Source organism: Mesoplodon densirostris, chromosome 7 (genome assembly GCF_025265405.1).
Source record: "Mesoplodon densirostris isolate mMesDen1 chromosome 7, mMesDen1 primary haplotype, whole genome shotgun sequence".
Classification (NCBI taxonomy): domain Eukaryota; kingdom Metazoa; phylum Chordata; class Mammalia; order Artiodactyla; family Ziphiidae; genus Mesoplodon; species Mesoplodon densirostris.
Window position 1 is genome coordinate 23,929,992 of NC_082667.1, and position 27,354 is coordinate 23,957,345.

The window sequence follows — 27,354 nt, forward strand, 5'->3', positions numbered from 1 at the left end:
CATATGGTAGCTCTATTTTTAGTTTTTTGAGGAACCTCCACACTGTTCTCCATAGTGGCCGCACCAATTTACATTCCTACCAACAGTGCACAAGAGTTCCCTTATCTCCACATCCTTGCCAGTACTTGTTATTTCTTGCTTTTTTTGTTAACAGCCATTCTAACAGGCGTGAGGTGATATCTCATTGTGGTTTTGATTTGCATTTCCCTAAGAATTAGTGATGATGAACATCTTTTCATGTGCCCGTTGGCTATCAGCATGTCTTCTTTGAAAGAATGTCTATTCAGATCCTCTGCCCATTTTTAAATTGGTTTGTTTGTTTTTCTGTTGTTGAGCTGTATGAGTTCTTCATATATTTTGGGTATTAACCCCTTATCGAATACATTACTTGCAAATATTTTCTCCCATTTGGTAGGCTGACTTTTCATTTTGTTGATGGTTTCTTTTGCTGTGCAGAAACTTTTTAGTTTGATGTAGTCCCATTTGTTTGTTTTTGTATTTGTTTCACTTCTCTGAGAAGGCATATCTAGAAGGATATTGCTAAGACTGATGTCAAAAAGCATACTGCCTATGTTTTCTTCTAGGAGTTTTATGGTTTCAGGTCTTACATTCACGTCTTTAATCTATTTCCAATAGATTTTTGTGTATGGTGTGAGATAGTTGTCTACTTTCATACTTTTGCATGTGGTTGTCCAGTTTTCCCAGCACCATTTATTGAAGAGACTATCCTTTCTCCATTGTATGTTCTTTGCTCCTTTGTAGTAAATTAATTGTCCATATATGTGTGGGTTTATTTCCGAGCTCTCAATTCTGTTCCATTGGTTTATGTATCTATTTTTCTGCCAGTACCATCCTGTTTTGATTACTGTAACTTTGTGGTTTGTTTATTTATTTGGCTGCCTGGGGTCTTAGTTGCGGCATGTGGGTTCTTTGTTGTGGCACATGGGTTCTTTGTTGTGGCATGTGGGATCTTTCGCGGTGGCATGAGGGCTCTTCATTGTGGTGCATGGGCTCTAGAGCACACAGGCTTGGTTGCCTGGCAGCATGTGGGATCTTAGTTCCCCAACCAGGGATCAAACTCACATCCCCTGCACTGGAAGGTGGATTCTTAACCACTGGACCACCGGCAAGTCCCAATTACTGTAACTTTGTAGTACAGTTTGAAATCAGGGAGTATTATATCTCCAACTTTCATCTTTTTTCTCAGGATTGCTTTGGCTATTCGGGGTCTTTTGTGGTTCCATACAAGTTTTAGAATTTTTCTCTTCTATTTCTGTGAAAAATGTTCTTGGGGTTTTAATAGTGAACTTCTTGGGGTTTTACAGCAGTGAAGCTGTAGATTGCTTTAGGTAATATGGACATTTTCATAATGTTACTTCTTCCAATCCATGAGCACAGAATATCTTTCCATTTATTTATGTCCTCTTCAATTTTGTTCAGCAATGTCTTACAGTTTTCAGTGTACAGGAGTTTCACTTCCTTGGTTAAATTTATTCCTAGGTATTTTATTCTTTTTGTTACAATTGTAAATGAGATTGTTTTCTTAATTTCCCTTTCTGCTAGTTCATCATTAGTACATAGAAACACAGCATATTTTTGTATGCTGATTTTGTTCCCTGCAACTTTACTGTATTCGTTTATTGTTTCTAGTACTTTTTTGGTGACGTTTTCAGGGTTTTCTATATATAAAATCATGTCATCTGCAAATACTTACAGTTTTGGGGTTTCATTTTTTTTCACTGATAAAATGTGGATAATAGTTATTGCCTCATGGGGTTCTTGCAAGGTTTAAATGATTGACATGTACGAAATGCTCAGAGAAGTGCCCGCACATAGTAAACAGGCACATGACTTAGTACAACTAAGTACAACTATTTTCCACTTAGTACAACTAGGGCTGCTACTACCACTACCTGCAGAGTAAAAATATTATTATTCAGGTGAAAGAGATTGCCACTGGCTTGATGAAGGAGAGGTACATGGTATGATGAAGTCATCCAATGAGGAAGGGATCTGACCACTTTTTTAAAAAAGCTTGCTACATCATCACACATACACACGTTTCTCAGCTCCTCCTAACTGAATATAAATCTCAAGAAAGAAAGGACTGTCACGCAGTACTTGTGAACTTGTCCCCAGACCAGAAATATAGCTGAGGGAGTCCAGGTAGTGTATTTATTAAAAGACAAAGCAGACAAGGGTGCCAAGACAATTCAAAGGGGAAAGAACAGCCTTTCAACAAAAGAGGCTGGGACAACTGGATATCCACAGGCAAAGGAATGAATCTGAACTCCTGACTCACACCATATATAAAAATGAACTCAAAACGGATCATAACCTAAATGTAATGGCCAGAACTATAAAACTCTTAGAAAAAACATAGGAATAAATCTTTGGCACCTTGGAGTAGGCAATGGTTTATTAGATATGAAACCAAAAGTACAAACAAAAGAAAAAAATAGATGAATTGGACTTCATCAAAATTAAAAACTTTTGTGCTGCAAATGATACTGTTAAGAAAGTGAAAAGGCAGCTCACAGAATGGGAGAAAATATTTGGAAATCATATATCTGATATGGACTTGTTTGAAGAAGATATAAAAAACACTTGCAACTCAACAATAAAAGGACAAATAACTCAACTTAACAATGGGCAAAGGATTTGAATAGACATTTCTCCAAAGATGATTAAAAAATGGTCAATAAGCACATGAGAAGATGCTCAATATCATTAGTCATTAGGAAAATGCAAATCAAAATCACAGTGTAATACTGTTTCACACCATAAGGATGGCTACAATAATAATAATAATAAGACAATTACAAGTGTTGGTGAGGATCTGGAAAAATCAGAACCCTGCTGATGGTAATGTAAAATGGAGCAGCCACTTTCAAAAACTGTCTGACAGTTCCTCAAAGCATTAAACATAAAGTTATCACATGACCCAGCAATGCCAATTCTAGGTATATACCCAAGAGAAATGAAAACATAGGTCCATACAAAATTTGTACATAGATGTCCATAGCAGGATTATTTATAAGAGCCAAAAAGTGCAAATAACTCAAATGCCCATCAACTGATGCATAGGTAAATAAAATGTCATATATCCATACAACAGAATAATATTTGCCAATAAAAAGGAATGAAGTACTGACACATGCTACAACTTGGATGAACCTTGGGAACATGCTAAGTGAAACAAGCCAGTCACAAAAGAGCACATATTATAGAATTCTATTTATATGAAATGTCTAGAACAGGCAAATCTATGGAGACTGAAAGGGTGGAGGGAGGAGTGCATGGGGTTGGTGGGGATGACTGCTCATGGGGACAGGATTTCTTTTTGGAGGAATAAAAATGTTCTAAAATTAGACAGTGGTCCAACTGTGTGAATATACTAAAAAACACTGAATTGAGCACTTTAGATGGGTGACTTGTATGGTATGTAAATTCCGTCTCAATAAAGCTGTTTGAAAAATCCCAAAACACTCAATATACTTTCAATTAATACCTCCTGTACTGGTGTTCAGGACTCCCAAATTGAATACAGAGTTCAGTTTAGAGCCTTCGATTGGCAGAAAGTGAGGTATTTCAGACACACATTCTTATTTTTTTGCTTCTGTTGTTGGGAGATGTGTATGTGTCAAATGACACAGTGTATAATGTGTCAAAACCATTTACAATATCATGCAGATGTTTTTCCCTCTAATTACTAACTCCTAAGTTCTTTTACCCCCTCACAAAGAGCATAATGGGAAAAGACCTGAGTTTCAGGGTCTGAAGAATTGGATTCCTGTCCGGCCTTGTCATTTCCAAGCTGTGTGATCTTAGACAAATCACTTTCTGGGCCTCCATTTCATCCTTTAAAAAATCAAAGAGTTTATCTAATGTTTCTCAAGCAGAGAGAGAATACCATTAATGGTATTTGGGGGAGGGGGGTCCAATTCTTTGTGAGACTGCACCCCACAATGAAGGGCGTTCAGTTTCCCTGACCCCATCCACTAAATGCCAATCATGTCTCCACCTCCCGCCCTATCATTCTGAAATTCACCATCAACATTTCCAAATAACCTCTCTCTCACCTACATTTCTCCAGGGTAACTCTTTTAGCTCCAAACAGTCCTTGCCACTGGCCATACTGCCTTCCTCTTTAGTAATTTCTGCCTCCATAGAACCCTGATCACACTCATTTCCACTTTCCAGGTCTTTCCTCGGTGGATATAAACATCTTACAGAATCATCTGAATTTTACTACCAGATTGGGAGCTAAAGGGTTGACCAAGCAGAGAACAGTGCCATTTAAGGCATTTCTGAACTGGCAGAGCCCACGTGGACCTCAGTCGTGTGGACATCGCTGCAGCCATGGCCATCATGCTGCCTGTCACACTGTCAGACTGCATGGGGAGCCGGGGACTCAGGCAACTACCGGTCCAGTTCCAGCTGGGGTGCTGCGATTCTTCAGATTCATTCTCTTTGATTGAGTTTGAAAATTCATGGTGTGGTTCTGATTCAAAATACTTTTAATGAAAAACAATAAGGGACAATAATGGAAACAAAAAAAAGACAACAGCAGAACGAAGATTAGTTTAGAACCCAGCAAAACCCTTCTGGTTTTTGCTTCACGTTTCAGTTCTTAACCCAGTTTTAAATATAGCATGTATTCAATATGATGTTTAGTCATATTTTAACACCCTCTGTGCGAATTTTGCAATTCTAATAGAAAACACGCCATAAGTTAGTTTGAGGGGACTCGTCTTTTCTGCACATCTCAAAGTGGGATTGTGTAGAATGGATGATCAGTCACTCCAGAGACTTTTTCCCTCTTTTCTTCCAGATTCTACCTCACAATTTTTGCTCTAGAAGATGACCCTGCAATCAGAAGACTAATCTTTGTTCCTCGTGATAAATCATCAAAGTAATTTCTTCCAAACTAACCAAGACTTACACATGTCTTTTAAACTGGTGCTGGTCCTTAGAAATGGAGAAAACCACATAATGTAGGGGGCCTGCTTATTCAGTGATGCATCCCAAATGCCCAACACAATAATATCTGCTGAACGAACAAAGGCTAATATGAATTCACCTCTGTTACTTACCAATAAGACAGCTTCTCCAAGGACATAACCAGGGAAGTTATTATTGAGACACTCTGACAACAGAAGCCCCTCCTGAGCATCCCACACCCCTGATTCCTTGGCAGAGGGTCTGCTCAACCCAACCTCTATCTGAATGTTCACCATCTGGAATGTTCCACTGCTTTTTCCACTTGTGTAGGCCAGAAAGCAAGATGCCAAATGAAACCAAGCCTGGGGCCTGGCTCCTTGCTGGTAGGCAGGAAGGAGAAAACCTTGTTAGCTGTCAGAGAGAGAGCACCCTGGAGAGCTCACCTGATTCTTTTACATTTAGTGTTTCTCCAAAGAGGAAAAGGCTCCGGCCAGCAGCTATGGTGGTTGCTGGTTATAGAGAGGAACGCTAACCCCTGGGGAATGGAACCCGCACTCAGGAGTACCTGCTCTGAGCTCCATGCTCTGGAGCCTTCTCTCACTTTTCCTTCCAGCAATCCTGCAGGCAGGCCTTGTCATCTTGGTGTTGAAGAGGCTCAGAGTGGTTAAGCAACTTGCCCAAAGTCACAGAGCTGCTAAATGGCAGAGCTTCCGCCTGCAAAGTCTGGTGTCTGAATGTGTTGTATCATGAATATGGCTGATACCGCTGCAAGGTGATGGGAGATCTTGGAAAGCAGCTGGCTCCGAAATTTATACCTAAAGCCTGATTTTTTTTTTTTTTAACTTTCTCACATCGAATGTTCTCTGTATCCTCTGTGCCTACACAGGGCTGGCAGAGAAAATCAAAGCCCCCCAGGTAATTGTCTCACGCTGAGGAAGTGGTGGGTTAGGGACACGGGCTCAGCTTCCATCAGAAGCACCTTATGCAGCCCCCGTGAATTATGGGGTGACTGTGGGGTGACCAGGAGTAGCTCTGTGTGACTGAGACATGACACAGCAGAGCCTGCTGGTCAGCAGCCTTTCCGGTCTATGTGTGCAACACCCTCTTCGTGAGAGCTCAGGAACGTAAGGACCACACGAAAGCCCTCTTGGGAAATGAGAGGCCCAGTGGAGGGTTTGAGCCAATCAGCTTCTTTCTTTCAAGGAGCAGATTAATAGCAAAGGAAGATGCCTTTCGATTGACTGAGGTTCCAATTAGCAACAACTGCATAACAAATCATCCCCAAATGGCTCAAAACGATGACAGTTCATTATCTCTCTCAGTTTCTGTGGTTCAGGAATTCAGGAAAGGAGAGGCACTTCTGGCTTGGGGGGGTCTCACATGCTGTTGTAATCAGACAGTGGCGAAGGCAACCAGGGGCCGCCCAGGCATCTCTCTCCTCAGGGGCCTCTCCAAGGTCTCTCTGTATAGACTAGTTTGGGCTTCCTTACAACATGGCAGCCTCAGGGCAGCTGGACTGCTTACGTGGCTTCTGAAGCTTTCAACAGGGAGTATTCCAAGAGCAAGGAGGAAGCCGCATGGCCTTTTATAGTCGTAGAAATCACATAGCATCACTTCTATCATACTCTATTGATCAAAAGAGTCACAAAAGCCAGGCCAGTTTCCAGGGGAAGGCTCCACTTCTCGATGGAAGGATGACAAAGAATATGTGGACATATTTTAAAACTGTCACACTCAGATTGGGAGAAAGAGAGAAGTAACTGAACTGTGGATAGCATGGGGATGTGGACAGCGGGGAGGGACACACCAGAGAGTCACTTTCCCCAAATACACATTTCCAGAAGGGAAGCAGACAGGCACGGGTAGACCAAAAGAGTCTGAGGGAAAAATCTACAAAAGGTTCTGAGCCACAAGCGAAAGATTGCCTAACAAATCAGCTAATGAGGAAAAGCACCCGTCCTTGGAGATTTCCTTCAGAGGCAAACTGACCCAAACCTGTGGCCCACTGACTTCTGTGAAAAAAGCAAAGTCAAATTCATGTTCCTGCCATCTAAAGAATAACTATCACCTTGATCACACTCCAAAATCAAAGTAAAAGCTTACAAAGGGTCACAACAGGCTTACAATAAATGAGACCATGAAAGAACAAAGAAATACGTGAAGTGCCTTTTCAACTATACATCTGGGGATGCAGAGGGGCTGCCCCCACTGGGTGTGTACCTGAGTTTCCCCAGTTGGCACTGCAGGGCACTCCAGCTCAGACCTGTTTCAGAGCCCAAGGAGGCAAGGCACACACCTCGGAGTGTTCTCTCTCAGGCTGTGGAAACGAAGGCCACTCAGATAGAAATCTGTGGTCTTGGGGTGGTCCATGTAGAAAGCCGACAAGACACGCTGCTGGCATACATCAACCTTTGAAATATCAGCTCAGTTTAAAAGAGACTGTGGCAGAGAGTGTGGCCAATTATTCCCCAGTATCTATCCATTCTCCCTTTCTGTCTTTTCAGATATATACTCCTGGGTTTTAGTTGAGCATATAAATACCCAAATGATTAAGAATACCTTTCTCAGCCTCTCTTGCAGCTAGTTATGGTCATATGACTAAGTTCAGGTCTCTGGATTAGAAATAAAAGTGACGTGTGCAACTTTCAGTTCATTGCCTTAAAAATGAAGCAGCCTATCCTGGTTTCCCCTTCTTTCCTCCTTCCTGATATCTGGGAAATAGTGACCTTTGGAGCAACCTTGGGGGAGGGCAGAGCTCCCTATTGGCCCAGACTGCTCATCTTTGGGATGTTATATGTGAGAGAATTCATCTTATTTAAGGTACTTATTTAAGTTATAACCTCCATCGTATTTTAGCCACTATATGTTGAGGTCTCTTTGTTACAGCAGCTTAGCCTATTTCCTAACCAATACATAGTCCCTGGACTGTCTCTAGTCTTTTAAACTAAGAACCTAATGTTAGAAAGAATCAGAGAGGAAACACGAGAAACCAGATCCTAAAGATTCCCCCCAATTTGCTCACATCCCTGTTTTCTCTACATCTCCCATCTTCTGAGTCCCTCTTAATTGTCTGAAGTACGTAATATAAGTCTTCCATGATTCCATGAATGACTGACACTGACCACTCTTTCAGTAGATCATCACTTGTAACTCACTCAAGCCAGTTCAAATGAAGACAAAGTTTTGCTGTAGGTCCCAGAGGCCTCAGTGAAAGGTAGAGACGTTGGGCCTCATGGGAGCTAGAGCTGGGAATTGGGAAGCCATCCAGGATAAAGCAAATACCCTCTCCATCCCTCTCTGGGGGCTGCCACCTCTGGCCTCTTAGATGTCCCCTCTAAGCAGACCAGCACTCTCAACTGTGAATTCTGCCCTTTCCAACTGTGGCTGCCACGTTGCTGGGTCCTACCTCTACACAGTGTTTGCTCAGCCTCCTAAGGCTGATTCAACCCTGAGTGTCTGAGTTTGAGACAGTCATTCTGATTCGCTGCTGGCCAGCCCATGAAATGACTGGTCGTGGGTCAGGTGTCTAAGCCTAGTTGAGTCAACGGTGGCTGAGGTGGTGGGGAACTGTCTTGGAAAGTGACCTTTGCCCTTCCAAAGGTCATGAGTGGAGCAGACGGTCAGGAAGGAGCTGAGGACAGGGCAGCTAACACGACATATTCAATATACTTTGGCACCCAGAATATATGGAGCATTAATGTATACATATTGTCAAACACAGGGCTTAATGGGACATTTCTCAAGTTAGTAGTGTTGATCAAAGGAGTGGTTATGTACTCCTGGTCTTCGTCTCCAACTGAAAAATAAGTTACTAGGAAACAGAGCTGCTGCTAGGAAGTCTCTTGATTTCTCATAGCACTTAGCAGTGCGCTCTGCAAGGGAAGACCTTCAATAAAAGCTGACCCACTGACGGTAATTTGAGCAGCGCACACATTACAGAGGGCACAAGATCTCAGGGAAGAGAACTCACGGAAGGGAAACGTGGGTAAGTGTCATTTTGTGGCATTTCAGAACCAAAGACTAACCAGGCATAACCTGCTGAATTTCCAGAGAGAAACAAGGAGGGAGCAAGAAAGAGGTGCTGGGAGCATTTGGGGGATATGACAAGATATCTGCAACATCAGAGCACATTTTCCTTTCCCACAGGTCACAGAGCTCTCAGGTAGCCACACCGGAGCCAAAAAAAAAGAAAGATATTTACTGGATTGCATAACCCCAGGGAGATTTTCAAGCCTCTAGTCAAGGGTGGCAGGTGGAAATACCCAGCATGTGGCCATCTAACCGCCCAAACTATTCTCATCCTGGAGAATTCACAGAATCTATTATTCTGCGGTCTCATTTACAGTATCCCCAAGTCGCAATTAGATCTCCCCTGCCAATGGGATAGCAAAGCTCTAAAGACCCACGGAGAATCAAAATTCTCACTGCAGGCAATGATAACCAGCCCCTTCTGTGAATTTCTTTACCAGAGCGGAGCATCTCATTTCTCCTGATTTTCCTCCTTGGGCTCCACCTTCCAAAGGAACCCCCCAGGGAGGGGGCCTGGCAAGCTAGCCTCAACCCCCCCTGACAGCTTCACGTCCCTCCACGCACCCCCCCCACACACAAGCACACTTTGCTCTGGCTGTTTGGAATCTCTGTCTCTGAATATGCTATTCCCTCTGGCTAGATGCCCAGCCTCGTGCTTGTTGCTGGGTCCATTTTTATTTATGCTTAACGACTGGGCAGAGATTTCACTCCTCTGAAAGCTTCCCATATCCCCTAGGAAAAACAGTCACTCCCCACTCTCCCAGTCATGTCCTCGTGTCCCCCACGGCGTGCTGTTCCTTCCTCTATTACGGCATTTATCAGATTTCGGGGTAATTATCCCTGGGGCGTTCTGTTTCTCCCTTGCCAACTATGAGCAACTGTGATGTGACTGAGCTTTGTGTTTCTTCCAGAACCCAGGTGGGCCAGGCAGTCGCAGGCACTGTGCAAATGATCTGTGTTTGAAGGAAGAGTCAAGACAGTGAAAGGGTACTGGGTGGGGAGCTGAGGGCCACAAGCTGTCCACGGACAGACATGTCCCCTGCTCAATCAAACAGCACAACACGGCTTGTCTTCCAGCTCAGCAAACTTGCAGAGAGACAGTAAGCCCCATACTCGGTCCCCCTCCCCCAGAACTTAGTCCACCTGCCTCAGGAGGAGGCATGCTCTGCCGTGGGTCCAGGCGGGATCTACCACATGCCAGGGAGAGGGAGGGGCGGATGGGGGCAGAAACCAGGACGGGGGAGAGAAGGGGAACGCAGGTGGGGAATGGGGGAGACCGCAGAAAAAGCTCGGAAGATGAGCATGGCGGTTACCAGATCAGGAAGCAATTACTGTCGTGAATGGAGAATCATTCTGACTTGCTTCTAAACGAGGGACACGTTAGAAATCCTCAGACGCCTGCTGCGGGGGTTAAAGAAATGGAGGCTTTCGTGATGCAAACACTCCGTTACTAAGAAGAGAGCCCCACAGACACAGAAAGGCACAATCAACCTCTCTCAACCTCCTTCTGGTTCTTCCAATGAAGTCAGCATTTCTGCCTCTCCCGGCCCAGCTGGGCTTTCAAACTCTCAAATGAAAAGTGAAGAAACGGCTTCCGCATTCCTCCTGTTAACTGTACCTCTAGCAGTTTTATTCTGGGTAAAGCCAAATAAATTCTTTCAGGGTGACGACTCGCTCCAAGGACCCCTCTAATGATGCTCTTGACATTGTCTGGCGGCACGAGTTTTGTGGTAAGTACTGACCACCCAACAAATTCTAGGTTGTGGCATTTGGGGTTGGATCCCCTAACCCCAGACCACTATTTTTTTTAAATATATAAAGCTCTTTTCCATTCATACTGGAAAATGAAACAAAAAACTAGCACTTCTCCCATCTCATGCCCTCCATGGTTTCTCTACAAATCTTTGGCTGTGCAGTCACTTGGTTTTATCTTGTGACAGAAAGCAAAGGTCTCCTCCAAAAGCGTAAGCTCCTTTTCCTCTCAATTATCCAGTGGGGGGCTTGGAGAGGAAGGGCAAAGAGCAGGCACAACTGGAAGATGCTACAGCAGGTTCTCCGGTCCCACAAAATTAGCATCCCCACGGTGACCTGCCACAGGCCATTTCTACCCCTGGCCACCCCCATGCAGTTTATTATCAAATCTTGTCGATGCCATACCCAAACACTTCTCGAAGCCATCGGCCCATCCATCCCCACTGTCATCACCTTCACACGTCTGGTCCATGACTTCCCACTGCCCATAGAGAAAGTCTAAGATCCTTCATGTGGCTCCCCAGGCCACCAATCCACAGGCCACTGCTGACCGCTCCAGCTTCCTTCCAAGTTATTCTCCTCCTGTCCACCAGAGGGAGAGGGTGTCACGTGGATTTTCGGCCCTTTAAATGCACCACGCTGTTCAAATGCTCAATCCTGGATCTTCTACCCTACAGTTCCTTCTGCCGAGAAGGTTCCTTCTCCCCCGACCCTGCCCTCCTCTTATCCAGTTAATTCCTCCGTATCCTTCCCATTTCAGCTTCAGCATCACTTTCTCAAGAAGGTCTCAGTACCCTATAGAGTCCTGTCACTCGCTTCCAAAGCATCCTGTCTTTGCCTTTTCCACACACTCCTCACACCAGTGACCAACTTAATGCCTGTTTTTCTTACTAGGATGTAGGTGCCATCAGAGTAGAGATCACACTTATCTTGTTCCCTATTACCACCTATACCCATCTTCCACTCTAAAGGCCACATTTTTTTCTCCCATTTTAACATTCTAAAATTGGGATGCATCTTAAAATCAACAGTCCATCATAATTTGTCACCATTTTCTCTTTCTCAGCATAACATAAAATAATAGTGGGTCTTATACTTGATGGCATCTTGGTGTTTGTCAAAATAAGGTATGTCCCTGTATCTAATGGGCACAGTGCCTGGCACATGGCAGCCATCAATAAGTACCTGATAAATACATACTGACATACACACACATTTCCCGAAGATCTGATATTAGTCGGGTTTTCCTACATCACAAATACACCTTAAAATCTCAGTGACTGACCACATTAGAGATTTATTAGCTTGCCATGGGTCTGCCAGTTGGCTGTATATTTGTAACCTCAGCTGGGACTGACCCCAGGCCGTGGGTTGGGTTCACGTCTGACCCATGTGACACTTTTCCACGGACCAGTAGTATATCTATCTCATAGCAGATCATTAGAATGAAAGAGACCAAGCACAGGGGCACAGCACATCCCAATCTCCCTTCTTGTCCATCTATCAACATTCCACGGCCAAAGCAAGCCTGGCATCCACAGGTAGGGACACTTCCTCTGGCTACTGTCACAGGATAGAGGTGGGGAGTAAAGACCTGAGAGTAAGAATGCACCCACCATAGGCCCCGTATGGAGGAGAGGTCTGTGAAGGTCTGTGAAGGGACACCAACCTCACAGCACTGAAGGACAGCTCCCTTAATGGACCATACAGAACATGGCCCTGGTCACCACAGGTGAAAGCCCCTGAGTTAGCAGTGGTGGTCTGAACTGGTCAGCCCTCTGCCCAGCAGGCACAAGGACCCTTCTCCTTGGTTCCCTCGGCTCTCAGGCTTTATTTGAGGTATTTATTTGAGAGGATAGAGTAAGAAGCAATCACCATTCCTAATTCTTTCTTTCTGCAGCTGATTATTTAACCATTGTAAGCCTAGGCTCCAGGTCCCAATCTGAGTGGGTGACTGGCTATTTTATTTATTAAAAAAATTTTTAATTGAAATATAGTTGATTTACAATGTTGTGTTAATTATGCTGTACAGCAAAGTGACTCAGTTATACACATATATATATATTCTTTTTTTAATATTCTTTTCCATTATGGTTTATCACAGGATATTGAATACAGTTCTCTGTGCTGTACAGTAGGACCTTGTCATTTGCCCATTCTCTATATAAAAGCTTACATCTGCTAACCCCACCACCCTCTCCACCCTTCCCTAACCCCTTCCTCCTTGGCAACCGCCAGGGTGACTGGCTAATTTAGGTCAGCTGAGGCATTAGGACCAGAGGGTGAAAGACCCAAGTCCAACTGTCCTAAGGTGACTGGACAACAGAAGTGTTGATGGTCTTGGTCAGGACTTTAAGGAAACTTGGAGCAGTTCTGATGCCCTGATTTCAGTCCCAGGGCTGTTGTGGAGACAGAGTTAATGAGGCCTGCACACCAAGTACAGAAAATGAACATCTCAAAATGTAACCTGGGAGATGCCCCATTAACCAAGCACAGCTCTCCCCAGCACCTCTCCCCACCAGGAGGATGCATCCTCAACTGTCCCGGTTCCATGAAGACACTGAGTACTTTCACGGCTCCCTTACATCCTCATCTCCCTTTGCTTTTGCACTTTGGTCACTTTCCAGCAGTTGTGTGTCTCTTTGTTTGTATTTCTGCTGTGGCACTTGGCGTAGGGCTGTGCTCTGCCTGAGTGTGACTTCTGGGGAGCTGTATGGATTTGCTAGGGCTGCTGTAACCAAGCACCACCAACTAGACAGCTTCAACAACAGAAATTTCCTGTCTCGCGGTTCTGGAGACTGGAAGTGCCTCTTCCCCAGCTTCTGGTGGTTTGCTGTCAATCTCTGGCATTCCCTGGCTTGTAGACGCATCACCCAAGTTCTACCTTCATGTTCCCATGGCCGCCTCTCTCTGTGTATCTGTGTCCAGACATGCCCTTTTGATAAGGACACCAGTCATATGGGATTAGCGGCCCACCTTCATGCGGTGTGACCTCATCTTAACTAACTACAATGCAATGACCCAATTTCCAAGCAAGGTCACATCCTGGGGTTTAGGACTTCACCATATGAATTATAGGGGAGAACACAATTCAAGAGACACCAAGACCATTTTTGTATCCCCTGCATGCAGCTCAGGGCCCGGCACATGGGGGCACCCCATTACGTGCCCCCTAACAAAAATGCTGGAAAGGACAGCTCATGTGCTCTCTTGCCCTCTCTCTCTCTCTCTCTCTCACACACACAGAGACACACACACTCACACAACTCTACAGAAGAAACAGGACAAAGCTGTCACTGTTAGCTTCTGGTGAGTTGCCAAACCTCATGGCCAGCTTTCCAAATTCTCCTCTAAGCATTATCACCAGTACACAGCAAGCAAGATAAAGAAACGGCAACCCAATTGCCAATATACTCAATTAACTATCCTGGCATTGGTGGCTTCTTCAGAAGAGCTTATCTTCCTGGCATTCCTCAGGAGGCGGGAAGGTGGACAGGTGTCATTAGTCTTTCTGACTGACAGGAAACCTTGAGTACAAAGAGAGGGAATATGCCAGCCTCATACACAACCTCCCCTCTGAGCTCACAGGACCAAGGCCGGGCAATGTCTGCTGTTCCTGGTCCCAGGACAGTAATAACCAGTCGGCTACATCACAGGGTGATGGAGGATGTTAGCTCGTACGTCAGAGGACCTGAGTTCCCATTCCTGGCTTCACCACTTACTCGCTGTGTGGACGTGGCACAACTACGGAACCTCTCTGTTCCTTGGGTTCTTCATCTGGAAAAGTGGGGGTCATTTTCTGTGAGAGGATCCTCCTCTCACAGGGATTTTGTGAGGACTCAGGAGGAAAATATAAGTAAAATGCTTAGAACAGTGCCTGACAGTTAGTGCTTAATATGATGGCTATTCTTATAAACACGCTGCTTGATCTCCTTCCAAAGGACTGACTCACCATCACCTGAGTCTTCATAAGCTCTCTGTTACTAGAAGGATCAGAAGTGGGGCCCACTTAAGAGGTATTCATGGTGTCAGTTCTCTATTATGCCATAACAAATTACTCCAAAGCCTACAGGCTTAAAGAACCAAACATTTATTATCTCACAGTTTCTGTGGCTCAGAAATCCAGGAGCGGCTGAGCTCTGGCTCAAGCCTCTTACAAGGCTACAGTTGAGGTGACTCCTGGGGCTGCAGATAGCTCAAGGTGGGATGAAGGGAGAGGCCATTTCTGAGCTCACTCCTGTAGCTCCTGGAGGCCTCCATTCCCTGCTGGCATTTGGTTGGAGCCCTCCCCAGTTCCTTGCCACATGGGCCTATCCATGGTGCAGCCCACAACATGGCAGCCGCTGCCGTCAGAGTGAGCAAGACAGAATAAGCCAAACAGACGTGGAGTCTTTTGTAATCCTATCTTGGAATTGACATCCTATCACTTATGCTGCTATTTTCTTTGTAAAAAGTGAGTCACAATTTGTACACCTATGTTCACAGCAGCATGACTCACAAAACCCAAAAGGTGGAGGCAACTCAAGTGTCTATCAACAGATGAATGGAAACACAAAATGTGGTACCAACGTACAATGGAGTATTATTCAGCCTTAACTAAAAAGGAAGGAAATTCTAACATACGCTACAACATGGATGAACTCTGAAGACATTCCAAAAGTGAACCAAGCCAGTCACAAAAAGACAAATACTGTATTATTCCATTTATATGAGGTATCTAGAATAGTCAAATTCATAGAAACAAAGTAGAACAGCAGTTGCCAGGGGTTGGGGAGGGGGAATGGGGAGTTGTTGTTTAATGGGTATAGAGTATTTTAGTTTTGCAAAATGGAAATGTTCTGGAGATTGGTTGCACAATAAGGTGAATGTACTTAACACTGTTGAACCATATACTTAAAAAATGGTTAATATGGTAAATTTTATGTTAAGTGTAGTTTGCCACAACTGAAAAAAAAAGTTAGTTCCAAGGTCCAGATCACATGCAAAGGGATGGGATTATACCAGGGCATGAACCCCAGGGGCTGGGGACCACTGAAGGCTGCCTGCCACATTGTCATGTATCCAAAGTTGGAAAGAATCTATCTGTTCAGTTAGGACTGAATCCAACATATTTAAGGCCACCTGAGTGCCGGCCACAGCCAATATACGCACGGCAGCACCTGTTGACCCTCAGATGCACCCTCCCAGGGAAAGTTCCTAAGCAACAGAAAGCCATATGCAAAGCTTGCTCCAAAGCCACTGCTTGTGGAATTATCTGGTAACAGGTTATGCTTCCAATGAATGAAGCCACAGTTACAATTCGATTCCAGCACAGCGTTCTTCGGTCTCCAATACATCCCATCTGGAATGGAAAGGTACGGTAATGACTGCACTTTCATGGTCCCATTCCCGCCTCTGAGTCCTGGCAGGGTTTGCTGTTGCTTTGAAAGGTCAGCGTAAGGCAGGGAACTAAATGGGGACGAGAGGAAGAAGGAAGGAGAGGTGCACCCAAAGCTGGAGTCTCTCAGTGGAGACACGGCTTTTTCATATCCTCATCAAATTAGAAGTATTTCAAGCACCCTATTTCCTGTCTTGGGGTCAGTTTTCTCCACTCCATCAAAATAAACATTATAAAATATAATTTTCTTTTCCCACATCAACTGAAAGCAAAGATGCATTTTTCAAGGGCTGGAAGCCCAGCAGAAGCAGATAGGATGCGTTTTAACTAAATGAGCTTGTGTACAGAAGATGTCCAGCACAGTATCTGGTGCAGGGTAGGGCTCGATAAGTATTCACTATTATTAAGATGATAATAGGTCAAATCCTACATGGTATAAGACGATACGTTGTCTACTCAAGATGCCTCTGAAATTCCTCAGGAAGACACTACAGTCTCTCAAAAGCCCAGTAAGGGTCAGGTTTTCCCCCAGCACGGGCACAACAGTGTTCCTTTTAACACCAAAATCAGCAGTCAGTTTGCTTTGGCAGCTACATGATAGAGAAAAGCATCCCCTTCAATACCAGAATCACACTCGGAGCAGAGGGACGTTTACATCGTTAAGAGAGATGCAAAACTGCAGGCTGGCCAAGGGAACGGAGGTCCAGATTACCATCTCATGCGCACTGGGTGGGGGGGGCATACTCCCATCGAAGGAATGACAGAATCATCTGTTCTGTTTAAACAATAATAATAATCCTTCTTAACGATTATTTTAATAGATTATGGATACTTGAACTCAAATAACTTTAGCACGTGTACAGTGTAATACTGCACAAGGTACAAATTAGACATAGCTTAATAACAACACCTTACAAAGAAATCTTTTCTAGTCTTCAGCACTCACTGAATCCACTATGTGCAGGGCACTACCTATGCTACTAGGTACGATCTGTGTGATTCGAGAGGCCAAAAAGCTTCCTGTTCTTAGGTAGCTAATGGAGATGCCTTTCCACAATGGGCATCCTTGCTCAGAGGCTGTCACATTGACAGCAATGGACAGCTGTTACGCATGCCCTGATGGGACTAGTTTTCTGAGAGCACGTGCAAAAAGAGCTTATTTTCTAAAGGGAGGTCACTGGGTATGGAAAGCACAAAGCTGTGATTCTAAGGTAAGTTGCTCCAAGTAAGGCATTTGCCAAGAGTTGGGCTTGGTGTGTATGTGTCCACCACCAGCTCTTCCTACACCTCATGCTTATAATATGAGAGTACAATATATAGAGAGAAACGAGCTGCACTTGAACCAGCCTTCAGAGGAACAGTTCTTCTTAAGGGCAAGCAAAAATCTGCTTCAGCAAAATGCTGGGATAGGCACGGGCTGGGGGGAGCACTGTAGGTGCTGCTAAAAGCATCAGGATGAATTCCCTAACTTCCAAGTTTTAGACTTGAAAGTCCTTTTGTTGACCATCTCAGGGCACCATTAGTGAGTCTAGGATACATACACGCATAAGAAACAATATATATGGACAATTTTTCTCAATCCCGCCTATCTAAGCTGATATTTACTTGATTCTGTGATTACTGTTCCTCTACCACTGCCAGTGGCCGATGGCCGATGGCCCAATGCCATATGCTTTGGTTTATAAAAATGTGACTTTGCGTAAGCCTAGAAACACCTTGCCATTCACCACTGAATCAGAAGTTTAGAAATCCCTAGGCAAATGGCAAGATTAGAAACCTCTCTAAAGTTAGTGGATAATAGTGGTTCACAGATTTGCACGTGAATTCAATTCACCTGGAGGGCTTGTTAAAATACAGACTGCTGGGCCCACCTCCTGGGTCGATTCGGTGGACCTGGGTACACCCTGAGCTTTGCATTCCCCAAGAGTTCCCAAGTGATGCTGATGCTGCCGGTCTGAGGATTCAACTTTGAGAACCACTGGTGAGGAGAAGACACGAGGAGGGAATTTTCTAGGTCAGGACAATCAGAGGCGAACTCTACCCAAGACTCACCTACCAGAGCTGCTCTCTGTATAAATTTTGGCAAAGTCCATGTAGATACACATTTTGTCTTCTCTCGTCTATGGACCTCAGGCGTACGGATTTGGATGGTTCATAATTCCTTAATTTGTGGCGCACTCTCACCAGTGGTCTATGCATGACCCAGTCATTCATTCATTTTTAATAACATAATAAACACCAACCAAAATAAAAGACAGGACCTTAAAAGGAACCTGCACCTAACTTCATCTTACCTCCCATCTTTCCTGCCTCCCAACATATGAATTAACCAGATATCCATCTTTCTCTTGCTTTTCTTTTTTACAGTATTATTAAATTTATAAACTGTGGTACAGTCATACAGTGAAATACGGAATAATGGTCAAAACAAATGAACTCTGCCAACAAACAATAAAATGGATGGATCACAGTAACATAATACTAAGTGAGAAAAGTAAAGATTACATATGGATGATACCTGTTTATAACATTAGAAATATATACTTTTTAAGATGCCTTAAATTTGACATGCATTTTTAAATCTTTGTATTTTTTTCTCATCTCTGAAGAAATAAATACATGTTTACTGGAAAGGAGACAATGAGTAAAGAAACGTACCCAGTCAGTTTTAACAGGGGAGGATATGACCCCTCCACGTCCTTCTGGGTTTCCTAAAAAGCTCCTCTTTCCATCCCCAAATGCACCCTTCAGTTTCCATCCAACAGCTCTGAGGTTGAGACCTCTGATAGGAATAGGCAATTCATACAAGAGGAAACAAAGCAGTAAACAAACACCCAGGGGAAAATGTTAACGTTGCTCATAATCAGAGAAATGCAAATTAAAGCATTTGGGGAGCTATCATTCTATGACTACTAAATCAGCAAAAATGGGAAAGAGGGAACAACAGCGAATGCCTGGGATACTACTATAAACCCGACACGCGCAAATGATACTAGCAGCAGTGGAAAATTTTTAAAAATTTCCAAACAGCTGTATGACGAGGTGTAGTCATGAACTGTGCAGATGTCCCACTCTGCTGAATTTATCCTGAAGAAGTAACTCAATGGAAAGAAACAACCTAGGTGGCCCCCAACAATGCAACAATTTAGAAAACCACAGTAGAGCACCGAGACGGTGTGCAATGCAGCTGGACAAATTACAATTTTGAATAGAAAATGTATAGTTGATATTTAATGCGTGAGAAATACAAAATGGTAGGTGCATTACGGTTAGAACCATGTGTACGAGGGCTTCGAGGTAAAGAGCAGAAATTAATATGGCTGTTGTATTTGAACATGGGATGGGTGTTGTTTTCTTCAGTGTCGTAATTATTTTTTTTAGAGCTTGAGAGGCTCCTACCTTGAGAACTTTCACAGCTTTCCTCGTCGCTGTTGTCTTGACAGTTATTTTGCCCATCGCAAATGAAGCTCTTGTCAATGCAGAGGCCGTTCTTGCAGTGGTAGCGGGCAGTGGAGCAAAGCAAAGGGTTTGCTGCTGTGAAGGGAAACCAGAGCAGATCACCAGGGAGGTTAGCCAGTCCCTTTAGGACCCCCCAGAACCTTCTCCAGCCAGGGGTATGTCCTGCTCTGGAAGCAGCAAGCTCATCTTCTAGGATGGCTGACTTAAAGCCCATCCTGGGAGACTGGTCAGGCAATGACCTGGACAGGATGAGACATACTCTGCTTCATTCTAAAAGCTCCTTCTCCCAAGTCATCATGCTGGTGTCCTATAACCATACCAACATGACCAGAGGGCAACGCCTTGCCCTAACCGGTCAACCGCTAGGCGGGCCAGCAGCCTCTGAGGGGCCTGGGGCAAAACCCGAATCTCCCAGGAGAGTCAAGAGTGGAATGGTCAGTAACATAAGAGACACACAGAGAAGAGCAAAGCCAGACGGAGTAGATGGATCGGGGATCCGTGAACCTCTGCCACTGACGGAGTGATGGCACGATCTAATCCAAGGCCTATGTCGGATCCTTCTGGTTCCCTAACTATGGACCAGCCTGGTAAGTCCTCACGTTTCCTTATGGCTCACCAAGGTGAGCTCCATCTCTGCTTTGCAATCAAAGAAGCCCATGAACCCACTGGCTCAGCCTGAGCAGCTCCTTGTTGCAGGCACTTTCAGGAACCCCCCCAAAAATGACAGAAATGGCCCTTCCCCTCAAGGAAGAAGGTCGCAACCAGCCAGCATAAGGTCAGCACAAAACCACTTAACAACATGTAAGCAAATCTCCATGGAAAATCACAATTTCTACAGCACAGTTTATCTTGCTTCCTCACTCCTTGCAGTGCAATTCAAGCAAGGCTCTTTCCAGGGCTCTATTTTCAATAAATAAAGCAGCAAAGTAGAAATTACTCCAGCCCCCAGTCTGCATTTATTAGCTGTGTGATCTTGGGTAACTTACTTCACTTCTCTGAGCCTCGGTTCCTTTATCTGTGTGCAGAACTGACTCCACAATTTGCAGGGCCTAGTGCAAACTGAAAATGCAAGGTCAACTGTTCAAAAATTATTTAAAACTTCAAGAAGATAAGTGCTGGGCATTAAACCAGGTGTGGCGTGCTTCTAAGCTAAGCACGGAGCCTGTGCAGGTCACAGGTCCATGAAGCTAGCCCTGCTACTTACAGCGTTAATTAAAGCATCAAAGGAGATGGCATGTGAGAAAATGTACACAGCAGAGTCTGACACGTAATGCAGAGTCTGACACGTAATGCAGAGTCTGACACGTAGCACAGGCTCAGGAAATGTTGGACATGCTCCCCAAGTTATGTCTGCCTCGGTCCCCAGGGTGTGGTCCTCCCTAAAGGAGTGATATTGGTGATAACGAAGAGGGGTCATCATGGGATCTCGGGTCACAAACTGAGCCGGCATCTGCATTATAAGTGGTATGAAGAGCACCAGAGCAGGATGGCACAGCCATCACTGAAGACAGCTACAGGATCAGGAACAAGTCAGAGCCGGCATCTCTGGATGGTCCTCACCAGCAGGATGGCAGTTGTAATTTATCTTCCCCATATGCCTCACGGAGCGATTGTTAAGATGCACAGAGATCATAGCTGCAGACTTCACAGGGCCCTGGAGATCCAAAGGGCTGTGGAGTTTTTTATTTTGTAACTGTTCAACTCAGAAAGTTTGGTTTGAAAGGTCAGAGGAGGAAGAGGGAGGGGGAAGCCAGTGCTCTTAGTTTTGAAGATGATGGACCGGTATGGAGGTAAGCAAAAGGAGTCTGGCCTGAAAATGGAAGTTTTAATTATTTAAATCGCTGTGGGCCAGAGAATGGTTCCACTTGATCATGCTGAAACCAAGGTCTGACTTCAGCCAAAACCAAAATGGGGAAACCCGAAACCATAAGTCACGTTTGGTTTCTGTCCAAGGCAGCCCTCCAAACCCTTCAGCATCTCACCACGGTGGCCTCTGGCTTCCCTGGGACCTTGTGGGTCACATCTATGCAGTCAAAGCGTCAGCAACGATCAGCTCACTCGAATGGACAGCCTTGGAAAGGCACCTGAATTGCTCCAAGATGGGGCTGCTGCAAACTTATGTGAACCGCCCCAGTAGGGAAGGCAGTGCTGAACCAACCCTGCAGACGCGATGGCATCTACTGACTTCTCTTCAGTCTTAAACCCTTTCAACCTCACAAGCTTTCCCAAGGAAAAGAAGTCACATATGTGTGCATGTGTGCGTGTGCACGTGTGTATATACACACATACCACATATATGTGTATATATGTACATGTGTGTATATCCAGATCACACATATCTTCAAATGAATTAAGACTGACTATATCTTAAGACACAGCTCTACTGATAAAGAATCCACAGGGACTGAAAACCAGTTTCAGTGCATAGAATGAATACATGTATTTGGTATTAATGCATATAACCAAAAGGACTAGGACCAGAATACAGAAAGAACTCTCACAACTCAAAAGAAAAAAGACAGGGCTTCCCTGGTGGCGCAGTGGTTGAGAGTCCACCTGCCGATGCAGGGGACACGGGTTCGTGCCCCGGTCCGGGAGGATCCCACATGCCACGGAGTGGCTGGGCCCGTGAGCCATGGCCGCTGAGCCTGCACGTCCGGAGCCTGTGCTCCACAACGGGAGAGGCCACAACAGTGAGAGGCCCGCGTACCGCAAAAAAAAAAAAAAAAAAAGACAAACAACTCAACAGGAAAATAGGCAAAGGACATGACAGGGCAATTCCCATCAGAGCAATGGCAAACACTCAATAACAACTTGAAAAGATGTTGACTATGGCCAGTAATGAAGCACCACTTTAACCGCAGCAGACTCACCAAACTTAAGGTCTTAAAATCCCAGGTTGTCGGCCAGGATGGGGAGGGAGAGGAAGACTCAGAGACTACTCGTGGGAATGCAAATTGGTAGATCCACCTTGGAGACCAACTTAGTGATACCTGGTGATATTTAAGGGGCATATGCCCCATGGCCCAGTCATTTTGCTTCCAGCTACACACTCAGGGGAGAATCCTGAACAAACAGAAATGTGTGCTGAAGCACTGTTTGTAAAATAAAAACATTAGAAATGACCCAAATGTTCACCCACAGGAGAATTAATACCATGTGCTACACACTGTTAGAATTCTACAGGAGGGGATGGCTAGCTTTTTCTGTACAGGGCCAGATAGTAAATACTCTAGGCTTTGCTAACATTTGGGTCTTGCACTGTGTCTTAACTACTCAGCTTTGCCATTGTGGTATAAAGCGGCCGTGGACAATTCATAAACGAAGGGCAGGGCTGTGCTCCAATAACACTTGATTTACAGGTAGTAAGTACGTTTAAAGTAAGTAACTTTCAAAACAGGGCATAGGCCAATCTGGCCCAGGGGCTATCGCTTGCCAACCCTCACTGAACAGCAGTGAAAAATGAATGAACCAATAAACAATAAGGTCCTACTGTATAGCACAGGGAACTATAGTCAATATCCTGGGGTAAACCATAATGGAAAAGAATATAAAGAAGAATGTATATAGGTAGATAACTGAGTCACTTTGCTGTACAGCAGAAATTAACACTGTAAATCAACTATACTTCAATAAAAAAAAGAATACAAAATCAAAAAAAAAAGAATGAACCAGAATCAAGATGGATCAATCTCACAAATACAACAGAGGGGGTGAAGTTATAGAAGATATATGCAAGTTATATAAGAATAAAAGTTACAGAAGAATCTGTATAGTGTTGTACCAATTAGACGAAGTTACCCATGCAAAAGAATACCATCAATTATGGAAGATACAAAAATATATACTTGCATTGGAAGAAACAGCCCTAAGTTCAGGACAATGGATGCCTCTGGAGAGAAGGGAGAAGGATAGGGTCAGAAAGGGGTGTACTGTAGACTTATAATATTTGGTAACACTTTATTATTTTAAAAATCTGAAGCAAATAAGGGAATATGGTAATATGACTTTTTTTACTGAGATATAATTGACATATAATATTATATTAGTTTCACGTGTACAGCAGAATGATTTGATATATGTATATACTGAGAAATGATCACCACAGTAAGTCAACACCCATCACCACACATAGTTACAAAATCTCTTCTGTGATGAAAACTTTTAGGATCTACTCTCTTAGCAACTTTCAAATATACAATATGGTATTATTAACCATAGTTAATATAGTTATAATATTATAATGTATTATTATTATTATATAATATAGTATTATTAACTATTGTTAATATAGTTATAATAATTTAACCATAACTATAGGTAATATGATTTTTAAAACAGGCTGTTGGGAAACACAGGTGTTCATTTAATTTTATTTTTCCTTTTCAGTATGTTGGAAAGACTCCACTAAAAGTTTCTAAGAGTATAGTCTGGCAGAGATGTCTCAGTGATCACTCATTTTCCTTTTCCTTTTCTCTTTTCCCACAAAATTCTCTCTGGTTCACAAACCCTTCTTTAGTATCTTTCACACTTAGGTGCCCTGTTGCTCAGAGAACACAGGTACACGCTGGTAAACAGACACACCTGGGATTCCTCCTTGTCAAGGGCTCCTCATAAAATACTATGTCCCCCCACCCCCAATGCAGGGCAGAGAAACAGAGGCAGAGGATGCTAGAGGAACCTCCCCAAACCCAACAGCAAGCCAGAAAAAGGCCTCCGAACCATCAAAACGCATTTTGGGATGTTGTTGTCCTTTAAGTGCTGGGAGTGTCCTCAGGAAGGGCCCTCCAGCCTTCCCCTCCCCCAGGTCTGTTGATTCTCCGGTTATGTAAATTCCAACAAGGTCTGTGTTCCAGTTCCCAAGGACACAGCAAATTAGAAGGGAGAGAGGACGCCGTTGCCAACCTGCAGACAAACTGCAAGAAATAAAAGCTGACAACCATGGGAGGGGACCACAAAGCTATAAAAAGCCACCTGAAGAATTCCAAAAGCAGAGCAGCCTAAGATAGCTTCAAAAGAGACCAGAAAGTTCTAAAAGGAGTCAAAGCCAACCCTGTATTATAGCCCAGTCTAAAAACTAACATTCCTAAGAACGGCCCTGCACTGTCACCAACAGAGGTAGACACTGAGGAAGCCAAGAGGAGATCCCCGTCAGAGGCACACTCACTTACCCAGAGTAAAATCTCCCCAAAGACCCCAGACAGCTCAAGTTTCACTATATTTCTTCCAGGACCTCTGCAGCATTTACCAGGCTTAAGCCAGATTTCAGGGTGCATGTATGGTGGACCAACCCTATAGGCTCTGGGGGGGGGGGGACGGAAGTCAAGTCTTAGGGGTTTCTGTGATGCCGTGGATCCTCACCCTGGACCCTGAAACATAACTGATCAACAGACCGCCCATAAACTGACCACGAAACACTTCCTACTTTGGGATGTTATATCTCTGCATCTTCTAGCAATATTTAATGTGCTCCACATGTATGTTTTCTTTGTCCTTCCTGAGGTTTTCCAGTCACTGAAAAAATGTATTATTTTACTCGCTTAACTAGGAAGAGGAACCTTGCATTTTATAGTATTTATTTCAATAAGGATGGAAAACTGTCCGCAGAGTTAACTTCAAAAATTCAACTGCGACTCCAAAGTTCCCCAGCTATTATTGCCACCACAAACACAGAGATCTAAGAATTTGTCTCCCAGGCCACAGTACTCAGGAAAGAGAAGGCGTCTATCTCTCCCTGCCAAGGGGAGGGAGGAGTGAGAGGGTTAAGCTCAGTGGTTAATTAAACTGGTGGCATTCACCTCAACCACATCTGAAGGAAAGGACCCAGGGCCCACTGCAGTCATCCAAAAGCAACTGACCGGCTTCAAGACAGGAAATGAAGCAATCTGTCTCCAGCGGGACGTAGGAAATGTTGCCTTTAATCCATTTAAAGTCTGTGAAGTCGGCCCCTCTCCCACCTCAAAGGGTTCTTGACAAAACACATCAACGAGAACCTCCTGGCCACCAGTCCCCACATCCCCCATCTGCTCCCCATCCCGCTGTGGTGCCCGCCCACTTCCTCACCGAGCATCCCAACCTCATGGTCTCCGTGGGTATCTTGTCTTCCCAGCCCCCGTTTCCCTGGGAACCAGGCAACTGGGGGACATGGAGCTGCTCCGAGACTTCCTCTGTTCCAGGACGGAAGATGCCTGGCCCCAAGCCTCTCTGCAAATAATCGGACCCATTAACAAGTACTGCTCCTTTGTGGCCTGGAAAATGCTGGCAGCCTGGACCTTCAAAGAAGAGGTGGCTTGTCTGTGGCCAGCTGCAAGTTCTTGCCTTCCTTTCAGAGTCCACCCACAGGACCTCTCCCAGCAGCCCTTGGCCCCCGAGACAGATCAGGGCCATGTGCAGCCGTCTTCCGTCTTCCATCTTCCGAGTCTGCAGGAGGGGAGGGGCCACCACTCTGGTAAAGCAGGAGGAGGCAAAGGTTCCTCAATCCCGTCTGCCTCTTCCCCAGCCTCTAAGGACCCGAAGGATCCGAACTTTCAGAACCCTTTGAGAGGCAGCACAGTGGCAGTGGCAGACCCTGATTCACTGCTAATGGCCGTTTGTTTCCTCCTCCTTGTAAAGGCTTCCTGGGCCTGGCTACCTCCTGTCCAACCGCCCAGCCTGCCTCCCGCCAATTTCGACTTCACCGCTTCAACCACCATCCTTCTGTGGATGGCTCCCCAAATCTTCCCTCCAGAGATAATCCTCTTTCTCCGGATGCTTCGAGGACACCTCTGCCTGAAGGCCCCCTCACCTCAAGCTCTGCATGTCTGAAACTGACATCCTTCCCTCTCTCCCCAACCTCTCCCTCTCTCCTTGGATCCACTTCCATTAAAGGGACCACCACGTCCCAGCTCCCCGGGCTCCAGCCATGCTTGACCTTCTCCCTCTCCTCGCTCTGCACTCAGCTCAGAATCAACTGCTCCTCGTTGCGTATAAAATGCAATCCTAGATTGTTAACTTTTTCTCTCTTCCAGTTTTATTGAGATATGATTAACATACAGCACTGTGTAAGTTTAAGGTGTACGGCACGATGATTTGATTCACATACATCATGAAATGATTATCCCAATAAGTTTCGTGAACATCCATTATCTCATATAGATACAAAATTAAATAACTAGAAAAAAATGTTTTTCCTTGTGATGAGAACTGTTAGGATTGACTCTCTTAACAGCTTTTATATATAACGTATAGCAGCATTAATGATATGTATCATGTTGTACATTATATCCCTGGTACTTATTAACCAGACTCTTAACTTTTCATGACCTGCCCCAGCCTACCCTTCCAAGCATACATTTTTCTGTAATGATTAGCAGTGAGGGTAAGAAGTCCACCTGGGTTCAAATTTCAGCTCTACCACTCACTAGTCACATGACATTAGGAAAATTCTTTAACTTCTTGCAGCCTCAATTTCCTTATCTGTAAAATGAAAATAAGAATAGTGCCTCTGTCTTAAGATTTTGTGAACATTAAGATAATGCACCCGATACAAAACAGAAATAAAGTCACAGATGTAGAAAACAAACTTACGGTTACCAAGGGGGGATGGGGGGAGGGATAAATTGGGAGATTGGGATTGACATGTACACACTACTGTACCTAAAAAAATAACTAATAAGGACCTACTGTATAGCACAGGGAACTCTATTCAATACTCTGTAATGACCTATATGGGAATAGAATCTAAAAAAGAAAAAATAAATAAAAATTAAAAAGTTTTAAAAAGGGTACAAATGAGCTTATTTACAAAACAGAAA

The 27,354-nt window shown here is 44.4% G+C and overlaps 1 protein-coding gene across 1 annotated transcript in view; it reads right to left on the bottom strand.

Annotated features, from left to right (window-relative positions):
- LDLRAD3 (low density lipoprotein receptor class A domain containing 3) overlaps positions 1-27,354 on the bottom strand; it is a 257,094-nt gene that overhangs the window by 99,219 nt on the left and 130,521 nt on the right. The window contains exon 4 of the mRNA XM_060104970.1: positions 19,502-19,636. Within this exon, the coding sequence (XP_059960953.1) occupies positions 19,502-19,636 (135 nt within the window). The remainder of the gene's footprint in view (positions 1-19,501; positions 19,637-27,354) is intronic.